The sequence below is a fragment of the Ctenopharyngodon idella genome, chromosome 19 (assembly GCF_019924925.1).
Source record: "Ctenopharyngodon idella isolate HZGC_01 chromosome 19, HZGC01, whole genome shotgun sequence".
NCBI lineage: Eukaryota > Metazoa > Chordata > Actinopteri > Cypriniformes > Xenocyprididae > Ctenopharyngodon > Ctenopharyngodon idella.
The window spans coordinates 28,255,863-28,273,280 of NC_067238.1; the positions used below are offsets into that span (position 1 = coordinate 28,255,863).

The 17,418-nt window shown below is 37.7% G+C and overlaps 2 protein-coding genes across 9 annotated transcripts in view; both read left to right on the top strand.

Moving 5' to 3' along the window:
- Positions 1 to 15,807, top strand: part of LOC127501295 (zinc finger MYM-type protein 4-like) — a 53,720-nt gene extending 37,913 nt beyond the window's left edge. Inside the window, exon 24 of the mRNA XM_051873245.1 lies at positions 15,726 to 15,807. Coding sequence (XP_051729205.1) covers positions 15,726 to 15,779 — 54 coding nt within the window. The 3' untranslated portion in view covers positions 15,780 to 15,807. The remainder of the gene's footprint in view (positions 1 to 15,725) is intronic.
- The window catches only part of LOC127501294 (zinc finger MYM-type protein 4-like), a 28,914-nt gene that overhangs the window by 10,122 nt on the left and 1,374 nt on the right, over positions 1 to 17,418 (top strand). For 3 of the 8 annotated variants that reach the window (XM_051873236.1, XM_051873240.1, XM_051873237.1), the window contains exons 2-28: positions 2,361 to 2,615; positions 2,714 to 2,795; positions 4,262 to 4,618; positions 4,761 to 4,816; positions 4,976 to 5,050; positions 5,733 to 5,808; positions 6,027 to 6,234; positions 6,316 to 6,445; positions 6,922 to 7,134; positions 7,966 to 8,113; positions 9,199 to 9,314; positions 9,426 to 9,650; positions 10,541 to 10,691; positions 10,915 to 11,090; positions 11,391 to 11,559; positions 11,750 to 11,878; positions 12,790 to 12,824; positions 13,014 to 13,143; positions 13,267 to 13,376; positions 14,213 to 14,384; positions 14,482 to 14,688; positions 15,034 to 15,134; positions 15,322 to 15,451; positions 15,574 to 15,725; positions 15,815 to 15,929; positions 16,005 to 16,244; positions 16,326 to 16,449. In XM_051873236.1, coding sequence (XP_051729196.1) covers positions 2,361 to 2,615; positions 2,714 to 2,795; positions 4,262 to 4,618; positions 4,761 to 4,816; positions 4,976 to 5,050; positions 5,733 to 5,808; positions 6,027 to 6,234; positions 6,316 to 6,445; positions 6,922 to 7,134; positions 7,966 to 8,113; positions 9,199 to 9,314; positions 9,426 to 9,650; positions 10,541 to 10,691; positions 10,915 to 11,090; positions 11,391 to 11,559; positions 11,750 to 11,878; positions 12,790 to 12,824; positions 13,014 to 13,143; positions 13,267 to 13,376; positions 14,213 to 14,384; positions 14,482 to 14,688; positions 15,034 to 15,134; positions 15,322 to 15,451; positions 15,574 to 15,725; positions 15,815 to 15,929; positions 16,005 to 16,244; positions 16,326 to 16,449 — 4,082 coding nt within the window. Of the gene's footprint in view, positions 1 to 819; positions 1,202 to 1,378; positions 1,940 to 2,360; positions 2,616 to 2,713; positions 2,796 to 4,261; positions 4,619 to 4,760; positions 4,817 to 4,969; positions 5,051 to 5,732; positions 5,829 to 6,026; positions 6,235 to 6,315; positions 6,446 to 6,921; positions 7,135 to 7,965; positions 8,114 to 9,198; positions 9,315 to 9,425; positions 9,651 to 10,540; positions 10,692 to 10,914; positions 11,091 to 11,390; positions 11,560 to 11,749; positions 11,879 to 12,789; positions 12,825 to 13,013; positions 13,144 to 13,266; positions 13,377 to 14,212; positions 14,385 to 14,481; positions 14,689 to 15,033; positions 15,135 to 15,321; positions 15,452 to 15,573; positions 15,726 to 15,814; positions 15,930 to 16,004; positions 16,252 to 16,325; positions 16,456 to 17,418 lie in introns of those variants that run through there. The other 5 variants (XM_051873241.1, XM_051873239.1, XM_051873242.1 and 2 more) reach the window with 5 other exon arrangements.

Below are 17,418 nucleotides of genomic sequence, written 5' to 3' on the forward strand. Positions count from 1 at the left end.
TGTTCACTCAGAAATGAGTTATTGCGTTAAAAAAAAAAAAAGAGACACGGGCAGTAGAATGACAAATAACTAAAAGCAAAGTTATTAAACAGGAGTTTAACTTTTTTTAACTGGACTGCCATGTTTTTAGAATGCTGTTTTATGCTGCAAAAGGACCGAGACACGAGTGCCAACAGCCAAACACATCCGCCAAACATAAAAACAATAGGAAAAATAGTGCAATGCAATGCAAAAACCTGTAAAGATCTACTACTGTATGTTTGATGTTTCATGTTTGCATGATGGTGACAGGCTGAAAGCTGCTGTTATTTTCTGCTTTTACAAAGCATTTGCTGTTAATAATAGCCTATTACTACTGCCTATTATTTATTGCTGTCACATTTTTATAGAAATATTTAGCATTTTTCTTTTAAATAATTTGTGTATATAGGAAATGTTTAAGAAGTTTGTACATCATTTGCCTACATATTTCATGCATATTTTCTGCAAAGATATTTAACAAATAACAAGTCATTTGTTTTAGCTACATTTACACCTTGTTGATCAGGTGTGGTGCAGTTGGAATAGAACTTTTTTTTTTTTTTTTAACCAGATGGTTAATTAATAAAGAGAATGTTACTTGAATCATATTGTAGTTACGTTTTTAAGTTGACTAGTTGCCATATCGCCCAGCCCTACTGGAAAGTGGTGAAAATGAACAAACCAGAAGTATTTGCAGTTTTTTAAGAAGGACAGGACTGATGGGGAGGGAAAATACGATGAATGGACATAAGAGGAAAATAAACCCGGAAGATGGCAGTAGTGCAACGCTTCTTAATGCAAGCTGCTGTTAAACCCTAAAGAAGAAGATGTACTCTGTATATAAGATTGTGCTTTAGGTCTTGGTGTGTAGTGTTTAAAATGCAGTGTGCATTTCCTGGATGCATGAACCGTGAGAAACCTGCGAGAGTACGTGAAAGTGCCTTACCATTGACGCCTGATGACAGACTTACATTTCACAATTTCCCATTAAATGATCCTGAGCGACTGACTCTGGCCGCTGGCTGTTCAGCGGGATGTTGATTTACCACTTCGATACGTCAAGCAGATGAAGTTGTGCAGTGAACATTTTTCACCAGACGACTTCAGACCTGGTCTAGGAAAGATACGACGATTTCTGAAATCAACAGTTGTGCCCAACCTGTTTTTAAAAAACACAGAGGTATGTGGAAGCGGCATGGGGAGGTCGCTGAGCTACGATCCAATAATTTAGTTATTTGACTTCTTTTATATTACATTTTTTTTTTTTTTGTAATAATGCTTTGCATGACGCTGTAAATCAGGATTGAGAATCACTGCGGCACCAATCCAGTAGGTGGCGGAAGTGCACCATTTGTTGCTTTGTAAACCACACGAAGAACTTCAGGCTGCTCCCCTTTTCCATACGGAAAGTGGATGGTGACAGCAGCTGTCAAGCTCCAGAATGTACCATAACAATAGTCCAAGTGACTCGTGCGCCTCAAAGCCTGCTAAAGGCAGCTCTATGTGAGGAATAGGCTGATATCTTGTGCCGTGCCATAGCTTTCAAGTCTCGTTCCGCTTCTGTTCAAACATGGCCCCTTTACGTTGCGCGTAGCAGTACCTGCAATCTGATTGTTTTCCCGCGATGGTACGCGTGTGTGCTTTTCCTGGATGTTTTAACCGAGAGAAAGCAATAAGACTCCGTCCAACGGCATCATCACAGGAGGAAAGTTTGACTTTCCACACATTGCCGCTGCACGATCCAGAGAGACTGAAGCTGTGGCTGCTCGCTCTCAAACGGGATATTAACTCACCCGTCGAATCTATCCGCGCATTGAGGGTGTGCAGTGAGCATTTTTCTCCGGACGATCTCACAGGACCAACTCGACGATATCTGAATTCAACCGCTGTGCCTGGGCAACAAACATCTCCCATTGATGTATATTATTTTCTTGGTCGCTATTCTAAAATATTGATGCTTGTTATGCTGTTGTCTTATTTTCATATCGACTCATTTGTCATCTTCCATTTATTTGTCATTTATGAATTCTTGTTATCTCTTCTTAGCTATTTAAAGGGAATTTCTCACCCAAAAAAATACACGTAACGTCAAATGTTGTCATTGGTCTTGACGTTGAACCAATATGCATGAGCAATATGGACTGCTTTTTATGATGCTTTGTTCATTCAGTTTTGGTCATAAATTGCCATCGTCCAGAAACGAACCGTTTCCTATTGTGTTCAGAGGTGATAATAAAAACATACACGTTTAAAACGGCATGAGGATGTGTAAATAATGGCAGAATTTTCATATTTGGTTGAACTGTTCCTTTAACATTGTTTGTTTGCTTCCATTTTAGGAGACTGTGAGTGATCCAGACGCCCTGTCAGCAGATGACTGTGGAGATATAGAGGAAGATGATGATGATGTGTATTTTGCGGATGATTTTGAGTCAACTTCAGGAAAGCAAAAGAACCACAGAACCTGCCCTGTACAACGTGGGCAACAGTCAAAACTCATTTTAACTGTTACAAATCAGTCTACGTCTACATCTCCATCTCCATCTATTTTTGGGACATACTATGCTCTTCCCCCCACATGGTACTACCAAATGGTAAGTCCTCACATTATTTTGTCACACAACTTGAAAGTGAGCAGGTTTTACTTCTAAATCATGATTGTAACATTGCTCCACTGATTGTTTTCTGACAGGATGATCCTGCAAAGATTGGACTGCCAATGGAAGGAAGTTCTGATGTAAACATCAGCATGGAGTTTGCTGCTACTTTAGAAGGCAAGATGACCAAAACCTTGTTTCAAACCTTTTATTTCATTAGATAGATAGATATTAGAGGTGCACCGATACTAAATTTCTCTGCCGATACCGATAGCCGATTATTCAGAATGATATCGGCTGATACCGATAGTTTGGTTTTTCTTAAGGAAAAAAAATCTCTCCCAAATAATGTTGCAAACTATACAGGGAACCCTCTCATTTGGTACACTACAATATTAGAGGTTACAATTAACAACAGAAGTTTTATATTCAGCTGCTGTTTATTTTCAGATATAATAATTACACTCAAATAAAAACTTAAATGTTTGTGTAAAACTTAGTATCACATAAGGTAGTTTTCATAGATAGATAGATAGCTAAGGAACTGTGAACATTGGAAAACATTCCTGAGGTAAATTTGACATGATGTGACATATTGTTCACAAGCTGTTATTATTGATGTCTTTCCGCGGTTGAAGCACAAATAAAGGGATTACTTGAGATGTGATACATTCTGGTAAGCTGTACTAGGCTATATCTTTCAACATACCTCTGATGATCATGCATGTTTTTCGAGATATAACTTGTACTGAAGAGGAAGAAAAGACTCGCGCTCCGAGCTGAACTGAGGCGTTACAGCGATCTGACACGTCACATTTAAGAGCGTCAAAACGCCATTTATTGTTTGAATTTCATGATAAAATGGACATTTTGAAAACTTAAACTTTTATTCTTATCAGAAGTAACAAAGCACAAAGCCTTTTGCAATTATTGGATGGGAGGCGCTACAAATAAAAACGCAGACCTGGCAAAAAGAGCCTGCTTTAGCGTCACTATTTTTAAACTGTTGATGCGTTAAAATTCAACACAAAAGCTGGTTTGCCAACAGCCAAGAAGAAGAAATTCAACACCAGAGTGATTTTCTTCACACACAGTATGTATGAGTTGCAGTCTGAACACGTTTTTCCGCACCCTTTTGATTGACAGGATATAGTCGGCCCTGATCATCGGCTGTTTTTAAACAATCGGCCAGTGGCCGATAGTGATAATAGCTTTTTTCAGCTGATACCGATTGTTGGCCGATACATCGGTGCATCTCTAATATGTGTGTATATGTGTGTGTATATATATATATATATATATTTATTTATCTTTTGTTATTAAGGATAACAAAGAAGCAAATTCAGTGAAATAGAACAAATACAATAGAAAAAATTAAATTAAGACAACTGCTTTCAAATTCAAACGCTTCTGTGTGTTGATCATTGTAGCCAATCACAGACACATCTGATGAGCGTGTCAACACAATGGCCAGTCAGAGGTGTTTACGAATCAACAGCGCTCAAAGCGTCACATTTTTTTAAATTTCAGTACCTGTTGGTACTTTTGACAACTCTATTTATTGTTATTACTAGAAGTACATGTAACGTGTAACAAGGGCACTGTAATATAAAGTGTTACTGATTAATAATTTCCCATTTTAGGAGCGAAGTCACAGTCTACATTTTCACAGCTGGGCTCTACGTCTGCAGCAGGTGTTTTTATGGCCAGTGAGGATTCCACAGGACATCCGGACACGTACCAGGGTAGAGGAGCGGAAAAGGGCAATACACTAGACCACAACAGAGAATTAAAAAAGAGTGTACTGGGACACTATGAGCATAAGAAGGAAGCCACTGAATCAGAGGAGAACAAGGACAGAGATATTAACGCAGAGGACATGGCACAGTGTTCGGAAGAGCTTGTGATCACTAAAGTTGAGGACTGCACGAATGAAATGGCAGTGGACCAGAATGAGGATTATAATGGGAAGATGGAAGTGGATGGACCAGCAGATTTGGGTAATTGAACCAATAACTGCATTTTAGTTGGTTCAAAATCCTGCTCCTATATATAAAACGATAATAGTAAATTCATAACAAGTATCATACTGTTTATTTTTGTTGTATTGAACATGATTTGTATACCTTTCCTGTTTAACAGAAACAAAGAAAGCCAAAGACGTAAAAGCCAAGACAAAGGAATCTGCTGCACTAACGGTAAGCACAGCAGCACTGTTTAATGTTTACCCCTGGGTGAAAATAAGTTTGAGTTTGTTTGCCAGCCCATGAAGCACATAAAATCACTTAAATTTGTCCAGCAAACACAGGCTGTTGACAAAAAAATTAAAGCAACCTCTGTCATTTTACCTTTTGAAGATCAAGGATGAACCAATGGATGAAGAGTGGAAGAAAGCACCGCAGTCTCCAATGAGAAACATTAAGGATGATGAGGTGCTCTACTTGAGATGTTACTGAAGTATACTGAAATTTAAACTTTTCTAAATGCTGAGTAAAGTTATGTTTGTTTGTCATAAAATTAATTTTTCATGCAACATTAACTGCCATTCAAAAGTGTGGCCTCAGTAAGTTTTTGTAGTTTAAAGAAATGTATACTTTTATTGAGCAAGGTTGCCTTAAATTGATCAAAAGACATTGTCACAAACAAATTCTGATTCAAATAAATGCAGTTCTCTTGTACTTTCTATTCATCAAAAAATCCTAAAAAAAAAAAAAAAGTATCACTGTTCCGACAAAATGATTAAGCAGAAGAACTGTTTTAATAGTACATTGATAATTATAAGACATGTTTTTGAGTACCGAAACAGCATATCAGAATGCTCTCTGAAGGATCATGTGACACTGAAGACTGATGCTGAAAATTCAGCTTTGGCATCACAGAAACTAAATTTTCAAATATAGACAACATTATAAAAATTTCATTTTAGATTTCAATAATTATGTTTTACTGTATTTAAAATAAATAAATGCAGTTTTGGTGAGACTTATTTCAAAAAAGTCTTACTGACACCAAACATTTGAATGGTAGTGTATGTTTTAGAAGATATGGCATTTTGAGTACACAGATTTTTGTAAATGAGTGACTGGATTTAACCCAATGTGTTTATGCTTACAGGATTTTGACCAAAGCCCTGATGTCAAGATTCAAGCTGCATTGCCTGTTGGAGTAAATACTTCCACTGCATCCATCGGTATAAGCATTACAGTGGTTGTAAGCTTTATACATATATTTTTTAATACATTAGTTCCAAACCCATATGATTTTCTGTCATACAGTTGTCATACATACATCATGGTAAACATCCTTCAAACAGGATGAAAAAAAAAACCCCACCTTTTTGCGTGAGATTTTCCTTTAAGGGTCTAAAGTCAGTTCCTGCATTCTTACATTGTCCTCTTCATGTCACAGGAGCTCCAGTAGGCGTCCCAGCAAAAGCACCATCAATCCCAGCTGAATCTGTTCAACCTTTTAATCGGCTTGGTGTGCTATGCACAGCCTGTAATAAGGTCATGCTGAAGGGACAGACGGCATTCCAGCGCAGTGGCTCTTCTAAACTCTACTGCTCACCTGCATGTCTCTGCAACAGCAAGACGAAAACATGTCACTCCTGCCATAAGTATGCTTACGACATTTCATTCAACTGTATAGTTGTATATTGCTGGAATGAACTGACTTGAAGTACCTTCTTTACCTTCAGAGAGATTCGTGACCAGCATAACACTATAATTGGCCCGGTGGACATGTTAGGGACTGTGAAGGACTTCTGCAGTCAGAAATGTTTCAGTGCTTTAAACTTCAAGTGCAGCGTGTGTCAGAAGACAGGAGTGGTGAGTAGACTTCTCCAACTGTGCTGAAGAATACACCGTCCTGTAGGGCAGGGCATTGACACAAATCTAACAATTCAATTTAAATTCACAAGCTTGCGATTCAATTTAATTCGATTTGATATCGATTCATAGGGCCGGCCGATACTCATCAGGGATATTGCAGTTATATGCGGGATATTGATATGGCTTTTGAATTCGCTTTCACTTTCTAATTCACGATCACGCATACTCTGTGTATAGGGAGCAGCGGTCATTTTTGAACTCAGCATCATCAAATTAGGTAATATTAAGCCTTTTTTTCAAGTCAGGAGAATTTATTTATTTATCCCCAAGATGCAGGGTTGTGATTATTCATGTGTGCTCAATCAGAAAGAGACTTATTAATAAATTGTAAAAGCATATTTTGATGCTTTAATTGTCTAATTAGTATTTATGTGGCTGAGTTTTCAAAGGTCTAAAATTGTGTCATTTCTCAGACTCGTCACGAAGTGAACTTCATGGGCTCCGTCCATAAACTGTGCAGTGACAGCTGCTTCAACCAGTTCCGCTCCTCAAATAAGCTGAACATGAGCAGCTGTGAGAACTGTGGTGGATACTGCTATGGCACAGACAGTCAGTGTCCGTCTTTGCGGATGGAGGACAGAGTTATGAAGTTCTGCAAACAAAACTGCCTCACAGCCTTTAAACAGGTAACTGCAAAGCAATAGTAATACTCATTAAACTTTTAGTTGTTTTGTTCAAATGCTATTGTTAAAGTGCCCCTATTACACTTTTTTGAATATTACCTTTCATGTATATGTAATATAGCTGTTTGTGAATGTAAAAGGTCTGCAAAGTTGTAAAGAACAAAGTGCATGACAGATAAAATCGATTCTGAACTGCTAAAACGAGTCGTCAGCAATTCCAGTCTCACTTCCTCCTGTTACATACCTGTAGAACAATATCACAAATTTGCATAATGCCAGCCTATGGTCTTTATTGGCTTCCCGCAAACAATGTCTACTTTGACCCGCCCTTAAACACTGAGGCCTGTTTCGTTGAGAAGATGCTGTTTTCAATGCTGTGAATCCACTTTGCTGCGCTTTAAAAGGTTGAAGACTCGTGCTGGAATTGATATGGAAAAACCAACTAACGCCATTGTTACTGTTTGTATCACTGTGTATTAAGTGAGCTGAAATTTAGATATGGTAATAGGCATTTTGTTCCCAACACGTGCTGCAAGTGGCAGACCAACAGACTGAGCCGTCTGACCAATCAGAGCAGAGTAGGCTCTCAGAAAGGAGGGGATTAGAGAGACAATTTTCAAACAAACCGTTTTCAGACTCTTTGAGAAATGAGGTGATATTGTTCAATGTATATTAAGAGAATATTAAAGTGTTCTTGACCTTGGATGTATGTGAACCTGTTGTAGGAGACCTCCAAAACAAAATTAGGAACCTTTAAAATAGCATAATAGGGGCACATTAAGGTGAATTATAAGTGCAAATAAATAAATTGGGTAAACTGATCTTTACTTATAGAAGAGCCTGAAACTTGTCAGCTGCAAAATGTGTCATACCCTGCGCCCGGCTGCAGATGCGGTGGACAGTCCCAACTCGGAGGGCATCAGGGAGCTTTTCTGCTCCACTTCCTGTGTTACGGCGAGTAAAGGCCAGACCAGTTCGTCAGGTACCTTGAGCATATATTTACCACAACTCTGTGTACTTCATCATAGGAATGCACAGATAACATTTGAGTCAGAGCATGAGAACCGATAATTTATTTCAGATATTAGCCAATACCTACAATATCATTCAAAAGTTTGGGGCTGGTAATATTTTTTAAATCTCTTTGAAAGAAGTCTGTTATGCTAACCAAAGTTGCATTTATTTAATCAGAAATACAGGAAAAACAGTAATATGGTAAAATATAACAGTTTCAAATAACTGTTTTCTATTTTGATATATTTGAAAATGTAATTTATTCCTGTGATCAAAGCTGAATTTTCAGCATCATTACTCCAGTCTTCACGGTCACATGATCCTTCAGAAATCAAATTATAAATATGCTGATTTACTGCTCAAGAAACAGCAATTTGAAATAGAAATCTTGTAAAATAAATGCCTTTACTGTCACTTGATCCATGTAATGCATCTTTGCAGAATAAAATAATTTCTTTAAAAAAATCTTTCTGGCTCCCAAATTTTGAACTGTGGTGTATTAAATTTAAAGTACAATAGTGTATGGGAGTATATTTCATATTCTTATGAAATGTCAACTCCATAAGAAGTTCATATATATCATTTGCTCACCCTCATGTTGTTTCAAACCTGTATAATTTTCTTTTTTCTGTGGAACACAACAGAAGATATTTTGACAAAACATTGGACCCCATTGACTCTTTTTATTGTATAGATAACACTTGCACATTTTTCAAAATATCTTCTTTTGTGTTCCACAGAAAAAAAGAAGGTCATACAGTTTTGGAATGACTTGAGGGTGAGTAAATGATGACAGAATTTCCATTTTTGTGTGAACTTTCCCTTTAATGATAAATACATGACAGTATAGATGGTCACCCAGACATCATAAAATGCATTTGGTTAATCAAATATGTATTTTTTTTAATACCTTTTTTTTTATTATTATTATTATTATTATTATATTTTAATGCCATTAACAAACTTACTAAATTTGACATTTACAACTTTTTTTTTTTTTTTATGTGTGATGTTTAAATTATGCTTGAATGTTTTTGTCTGCATGCAAACAAGGTATTCCTGTGGAATGCAACAACTGCAAGCTGAAACTAGTGCCTCAGTACCACATAGCCATGTTTGATGGATCCGTTGAGAACTTCTGCTCTTTTTCCTGTGTACTAGCATATAAGGTATAGTACCGTTATATCTGGCACTGATCTTTCTTCATAGATAATTAGAAATTGTACTTGTTGAACAATTTGAATGATATTAGTTTGTGTTGATCTTTTTGTTTGGTTCAGGAATCTTTCAGTAAGACAAAACCTAACAACCAGGTGAACAGGGTAACATCTTCAAGCAACAACACATCTACCCCAAAACCTGCTGCTCCCAAACCTGCTTCAACAGAGTCTAGCTCCTCAACAAAGACTAGCGCTCCCAGTGATCAGGGCCAAACAGTCACCAAAATCCCCTGCTCTCAGTGTCTGAACTCATTCTTCCACAAACCAGAGCTGCTGGAGTTCAAGGTACTCCTGTTCACTGGACCTACTTTTTTTTAATAAGGCCAATTTCAGAAACTTGGTTTTAAAGGGGTCATGACATGAGAAATCAAAAGTGCCTTGATCTGTTGACATATGAGAGGTCTTTGTACTATTAAAACATCCCGCAAATTTCATAGCTTAAAATGTCCTTCTCATTAGAAACAAAGCATTTAATAAAGCTCCAAAACTGCTTTTGTTGAAATATCGGAATCTGTGACGTCACACAGGCAAATACATTTGTATATGCCTGCCTTCAGAGCAAGACAGCAACAAATAGATATACATCATAGCACCGTAGGCCCTGCCCACTGGCTGATATTTGCCTACACTGGATGTGAGCGTCACATCAAAAGCATATAGAACCCATTATAATCACTGACGCTGTCTTACTTTTGACAACACTACAGTATACAGATGCCTGTTCAGTTTCTGACACTCCACTCACTCGAGGCTGTCTTCAACAGGACAAATTCTGTAGCTCCCCCTATTGGCCAATCAGGGCCATACCTTGTCAATGTCTCCCCAGACCTACCATCTGGGCACATGTCTTTAGGCTTTACGGTTAGGTCTGCACGATCCCTTTTACTGCACTATAATTATAATAATAGACATCTTAATGATTACAATAGAGTTTCAGCACTACATGCTTGAACCCCTAATTAGACAAATGATCATATTTAAAATAAATAGGGGGCTAGATAATAGGCTAGATAATTTGTAAATGGCCTACTAGTCTGTTTATTATTTGATTATATGTACTTATTAATATTACATAAAAAAGACAAACCAACATATATTGATAGTTGACTGATGTCCTGGTTGAGTACAAGCTTGTAATGTTTAACCTAATTTTTTTGTTTTATCTGATCTTTCAGAGGAAAATGTATGCTTTCTGCGATAATGATTGTATTGATGAGTTCAGAAGGATCAACAACGCGGTGGCTCGCTGTGAATACTGCAAGCTCAATAAAACTGTGAAAATAGTGAGAAGGATAAACAAGTTTGACCGTTCTTTCTGCAATGAGAGTAAGCTTAAGCATTATTAGGATCTTAAAAAATATTATTTTTTCTTTCTGCAATGAGAGTAAGCTTAAGCATTATTAGGATCTTAAAAAATATTATTTTTTCTTTCTGCAATAAGAGTAAGCTTAAGCATTATTAGGATCTTAAAAAATATTTTAATAACCACAAATGTGGGTTGTCAATATGTATATGTGACCTTGTGTTTGTGGATTTCTTTTCTGTACAGGATGCAAGTCACTCTTTGAGCATGACCTGGTCAAGCGGTGGGGGAAGAAACACTGTCGCAACTGCTTCTACTGTGGCAGCACCTCAAAGACTGTGGTGACTGAGGTCTTTGATGGCAAGCAAGAGGAGTTCTGTGGGAACGATTGCTTGTTAAAACATCGTTTATTAATCCGTCAGGTAATATTTAATATTTGATTTTAGCTATTTATTTATTTATTTATTTAGTTAGTTATTTGTTTATTTGCTTAGTTTTTTACTTATTGACTTGAAGTGAATTGTTTATTTAAGTTAACTTAGTTATATAGTAATTTATTTAGTTGTTTTAGTTATGTAGTTGTTTAGTTACTTGGTTACTTAAGTCATGGAGTTAGTTAGAAAAAGTCCATGAAAAGGGCACATTTTGTTGCAACATTGGACATATGCAACCCATATTGCTTCAAAGTAACAGTAATTATTCCTGCTTCACAATTTCGACAGGAGATAAAGTGCTCCATGTGCAGGCAGGCCAAGAAAATGACAGAGACCGTGAACTGGCTGGGTGAGATGAAGCATTTCTGCAGCCTGCGGTGCCTGATGTTCTTTTGCAGTCTGCAGGGCGTCACTGGAGCCATCATCAAAGCTACAAGCAAATCTGTTGCCACACAGAGTATGTTCTCTTTTATACTAACTTACATTACTTAGATATTTTGGTTGGTCTGCTTTTCTCTCACTGCTTTTATTTTTTTCCATTCTTGGTTCATTCTTTAGATTCTGTAATTGGCTGGGGGTCAGTGTGGCAATTCCTAAATGTTTCACTTTCTTTACTCTGGAGTCCTGCGATGTCACTGTCTCCACAGGTGCGACTTCAGTATCCTCTGCAGTCCCTCAAAGTGCTAAAGAGGGCACACCGGTCATTGCCAGTGTTGTTTCACTTTCAAATGCATCTAACAAACAGCCAGGTGTTCACAGAAACACAGATCCGAAAGGTGATTTAACTTCAGAAACATTAACCATTTAAACACTTTAGTTCACTTTCAAATGAAAATGACCCCAAGATTCACACCCTCAAGCCATCCTAGGTGTATATGCCTTTCTTCTTTCTGATGAACACAATCTGAGATATTTTAATAAATATCCTGATGCATCCAAGCTTTAAGTGAGCGATACCAACGTGTATGAGCTGAAGAAAGCACTTAAATCCACATCCATCCATCATAAACATGTACTACACATGGCTCCGGGGGTTAATAAAGGCCTTCTGAAGTGAAGCGATGCTTTTATGTGTAAAAAAAAAAAATCCATAATTGAACAAGTTATGAAGTAAAATATCTAGCTTCTGCTTACGAAGTTACGAAGAAAGTGTAAAAGCTCTTGGAATTCAAAAAGCTTACGCTACATCCTACACCTTCCCTATTTACTAACGGGAAAAGCTTAACTGATGCCACGCCAGTTTACACTTTCTTCCAAACTTGAATATGGAAGGCGGTCTGGCGGAAGCTATATATTTTACTTCATAACTTGTTAAATATGGATTTTTTTTCTTCTTTTTTTTTTTTTTTTTTTTACACACAAACGCTTCGCTTCAGAAGGCCTTTATTAACCCCCGGAGCCATGTGTAGTACACTTTTTTTTTTTGATGGTTGGATGTGATGGAGGCACTTTCTTCAGCTAGTACTTGTTGGTCCCGCTCACTGCCGTTATAAAGCTCAGTTATGTCAGCATATTTATTAAAAAATCTCTGTGTTCATCAGAAAGAAGAAAGTCATATACACCTAGGATGGCTTGAGGATGAGTAAAGCTTGGGATAATTTTCATTTGAAAGTGAACTTTAAACTGAAATACTGAGATGCATCGTTTGTTGCTCAAATCACTCACGTTTAACCCTTTGTTTCCTCAGGCTCTGTTCCAGCTCCAGCTAAAGTTATCGAGCAAGTGAGTTTGTCTGGAAAAATCTGTATTTACACCAACAGTCTTAAACATGAGAATAACTTGTTATATTTGTTGAAAGCACAATCTGGATTCAATTGTTATTTTTATTTCAGCTCTTTTTTTATTTATTTTTTTTTATTTCAATGCATCTGAATTGCTGTAAACAGATCTTGTTCTTTGCTCTGCTCACAGAAACGTGCTGCGAAAGCTCCTGTCTCGTCATCCCAAATCCTGAAGAACAAGGAAATAACATATAAACCCATAAGCAAAAACAAAGCCACGTCCTGTAAACCCCACACCACTGATGCTGAGACACAGATAGGTATTAACCAACTCCAGCGCTGCAGTTAGCAGCCTTATTCTGGATGAATCTTCCCAATTTGTTTTCCCTTTTTGTTAAACAAAAAATGTTGCTGCATGTGCTGACATCTCTTTTGTCCTGTAGATGAAACGCCTAAAGTGATAGTGCTGCCTGTGCCGGTGCCAGTCTATGTGCCAGTTCCCATGCATCTCTACAGCCAATACGTTCCACAGTCTGTAGGGATTCCACTTCCGGTACATCTACTCCCTACCCTTCCTCATTCTAACTTTCCAAGTCAAAATTATTTTCTTTAGGAACAGCATGTCACAGATGTTTAAAAGTGCCTGGAATATTTCTTTAAACATGTTAAAAGTAGACACATAAACAGTTGCCACTCTGACTCTATGTAGTTTTGAGGGCTGCCCCCTCCCTAGTAGTCGACTAAATGTTAGTCGAGAAGAGGCTTAATCAGATTTTATTTAGTTGGTTAGTAGCAGATAAAAAAACGCCACAGGAGTTGGCAAAGTCATATGGTCTGTGATGACACGGCTGACCCATATGGTGAAATACAAACACCAGGAAATCCAAACATTGCCAAACATTCATCGACCTCAAACATGGCTTATCATTTGAAACATTAGTAATAGCCTAACGTTAGCAACTTTACATGGCTGCTGTTAACCTAGATAATTGTACTTAACCTAGATAATTGTGGCAAATATACAAGTGTACAGTCTCCTTTCTGTTTTGTTTTTTTGTTTTTTTTGTCATTTATAATCATTACTTTTGCCGGTGCGTTGCAGAAAGCTTTGTGTGTGCTTGAGCATTTAATTTATATTTTAAAAGCTCATTATTATGGTTCGGTATTTTTCTATAATGTGAAACATTGTGTTAACAATGTTATATATATATATATATATATATATATATATATAAAATAATGTTTCTCAACCATAAAACTCAAACCATTTTTCCATTAATATCATAAATATGAGACTAGTCGACTAATGGCTTAAATAAACTTTAGTCAGGGGCAGCCCTATAAGTTTTGTAGTCTATGATGTAAATGTGTCTCTATTTGTCTTTGCAGGTTCCAGTGCCGTTGTTCTTCCCCACGACTCTGGACAGCGCTGAGCACATCGTGAAGACCATTCAGGAAATCAAAGAGAAGATCCCTGATGATCCTCTGGAGGCTGACCTCCTCATGATGGCGGAGATGGTGGCTGAGGATACAGAAAGGGAGAAACACACCACATCTAGTGGTATGTAATGGAAAATTTGAAGGTTATGGTGTTTAGGCTGTGTACTAAATCTGCAAATGCACATTTGGTCACATACATATCTTGTTTTGTTACACAGATCAGACTGGTAACATTATGGAGGACCTTGATTTTGAAGCCCTATCCAGCAATTTGAGTTGGGAGGAGGACTCTGTGTCTTCTGCTCAGACATGGGATCAACCCCCAGAGCCTGAAAGGCCTCTTCCGTCCAGTTCTGCCACACAAATCCCCATCTCTACCGCAGCAGAAGAGCCACAGATGGACCTGGAGGCTGATTTCCCAGTTGGTAAGAGCTTATCATGGGATTAACTCTTTCCCCGCCAGAGGTTTTTTTTTTTTTTTTTGCCAGCAACAGCACCCCTACTTCTAGGTGTAAACTTCTATCGTGGTTGTTAATGTTAAAGAGGGAAACAAATATAAAGAGATTACATTGGTCAGAAGAGCAAAAGATGTCATATTTGCCATCACTCCCTCAGCCGTTTTAGTAGTATTGTCAAAAGTATAGGGGAAGTATTGTCAAAAATTATGGAAAATCTCGTCAATTGCGGAGAAAGTTAAGAGGTCAAAACGCACAAACACAATCCAAGTAGTTTATTGTCTTCCATTCATATTTTATCCTTTCACATTTCAGAAAGCATTGAACTTCTCAGAGAGCAAACACAAAAAGACACTGATTCTGGCAAACGAAGATCTCGCAAGAGAGGAAACGATGGCTTCCCTCTGAAGAAAAAGGTAACTAAAGCAGCATTATTATTTCTCACCTCCATCCAAACATATAATCTATGATTTCTGCGATGCAGAAAACGTAAATGTAATAAGAAAGAAGAAAATCTTGATTCATAATTTTTATGCAAAATAAGCATGATTTTCTTTTTAACCAATATATATATATATATTTTTTTTTTTTGTTGCCATGTAGGGTCATAAATGTGCATCAGCGCTTCCCCACAACCTCTCCAAACTGCAACACGAGTACGGCGTCAATGCCTGGAAGGACTGGGTCCGCTGGAGGAACGCCCAACCCAACATGGAGGCTCCCAAATTTGGCAGTAGGTCTCAATTTGTTTAAATACCCAACATTTAACCCCCAAAATAAGTTCTGAAATTCAGACAGAGACAGACAGTCTTTATGCCATCTAAGCATTAAACACGTCCTCTTAATCATCCATAGCACATACTATGACAATAAAGGAGGACCTGTTGAAGTGTTGCACGGCTGAACTCAGCTATGGCCTCTGTAAGTTCATCTCTGAAGTTCGTCGACCCAGCGGAGAGAACTACAGCCCTGACAGCATCTTTTACCTCTGCTTGGGCATCCAGCAGGTGAAACAAGAAGAAATCACACAAACTGAACACATTCAATCATGTTGTATATAGTTTGTTTGATTGGCTCTTGTCAATAATGTTTACAGTACCTGTTTGAAAACAATCGGATGGAGAACATCTTCTCAGATGTCTTCTACACCAAATTCTGCCATGAAATGAGCTACATACTCAAAGGATGGAAACCAACTATTTTGCCCAGTGGTGAGTAATTTAAGACACCAACATGAGACTGGCCTGTTTCTCTGTTGCTTTTCAAACATCTTTGTGTGTTTGCAGGTTACATTCATTCTCGTGTGGAGGAGGAGTATCTGTGGGACTGTAAGCAGCTGGGAGCATTTTCACCTGGTGTGCTGCTCAACACGTTGCTGTATTTCTTCACCAAGTTCTTCAACTACAAGACTGTGGAGCAGCACCGTTGCCTCTCTTTTGCAAATGTCAAACGCTACTCTCGGGGTCCAGCTAACTGCAAAGTATCCTACCTGCGTTTCTACCCCCCGAAAGAGGACGCAAGCATGGGTCAGTGGTCAGTCATACTTTTTATAGTTTTTTTTATTTATTTTTTTAATTGTTACTTATTATTCTTTTTGTCCAATTTAGATGGTGTCCCTGTAAAGAAGAGGAAGAAGGAAGATGAACGGCAAAGGATGCTAAAGATACGGCAGAATTCAGACAATCCTCTCCGCTGTCCCGTCAAGCTATACGAGTTCTATCTCTCAAAATGGTATGTCAGCGGTTTGTGTATAGTCGGCATGAAACAAAAATTGCAGTAGTCTTTTCTTCCCTATTTTGACATATATCTGAGTGAAACAGCTTTTGGAATGAGAAAAAAAGTAGGGTGGGACTTGATTTCATCCTTTGAGAAGTGATTAGATCGGATTGGTAACTAAGGCCCTGTTTACACCTGGTATTAAGATGCATTTTGGTCAATCGGATCACAAGTAGTGAGGGAGATGCACACCCGTTTACACCTGGTGATTTAATCCGTCTATTTTATCCACTTTCAACCACTTCAGTCCTGATTTCTTCTAGGGGAGGGTCTATGGTTGGGTAAATGTATGGGCTTTTTCAGTTTTTTTTTTTTTGTGTGTTAAAAATCAGAAATGATGAGTGAACATTGTGCTTAGTACGTTTTTCGTCTTCAAACCAAACTTTGTCAACTGAAGACTAAAGTTTAAATCCCGTCTGGCTAGTACGCTTCCCATAATGTTTGCGCATTAGGTCAGTAGGCGGAGAGTAGGCGGTCTTTTGTGGCTTTTTGAACATGAGTGTTTGCACTACAAAAACAATCCGGGCAAATGCGTTTTCGACTACCTCTGGAAGTGGTCGAAAGTGGACAAGCTCAAAACATTTTGGACCCATTTACACCTGTATTTAGCGTCATCCACTTGTGATCCGATTGACAAAAGCACATCTTAATACCAGTATTTAGTCCCACCCTCCATCGAGACATGTCACGTAGAGAAAAGATGTCTTTGTGTGAGGGGAGGTTGACATTTTTGATTAAAGATTATGTATGCACATTAATTTAGAAAAAATTATATATATATATATATATATATATATATATATATAAATAAAATCATTTACAACAAATACTGCAATGTTTTGTAAAAAAAAAAAAAAAAAAGAGAATTATCAATTTTAATTTTATGGTTACTTTAAAGTGCTTCTATTATGCTATTTTCAAGTT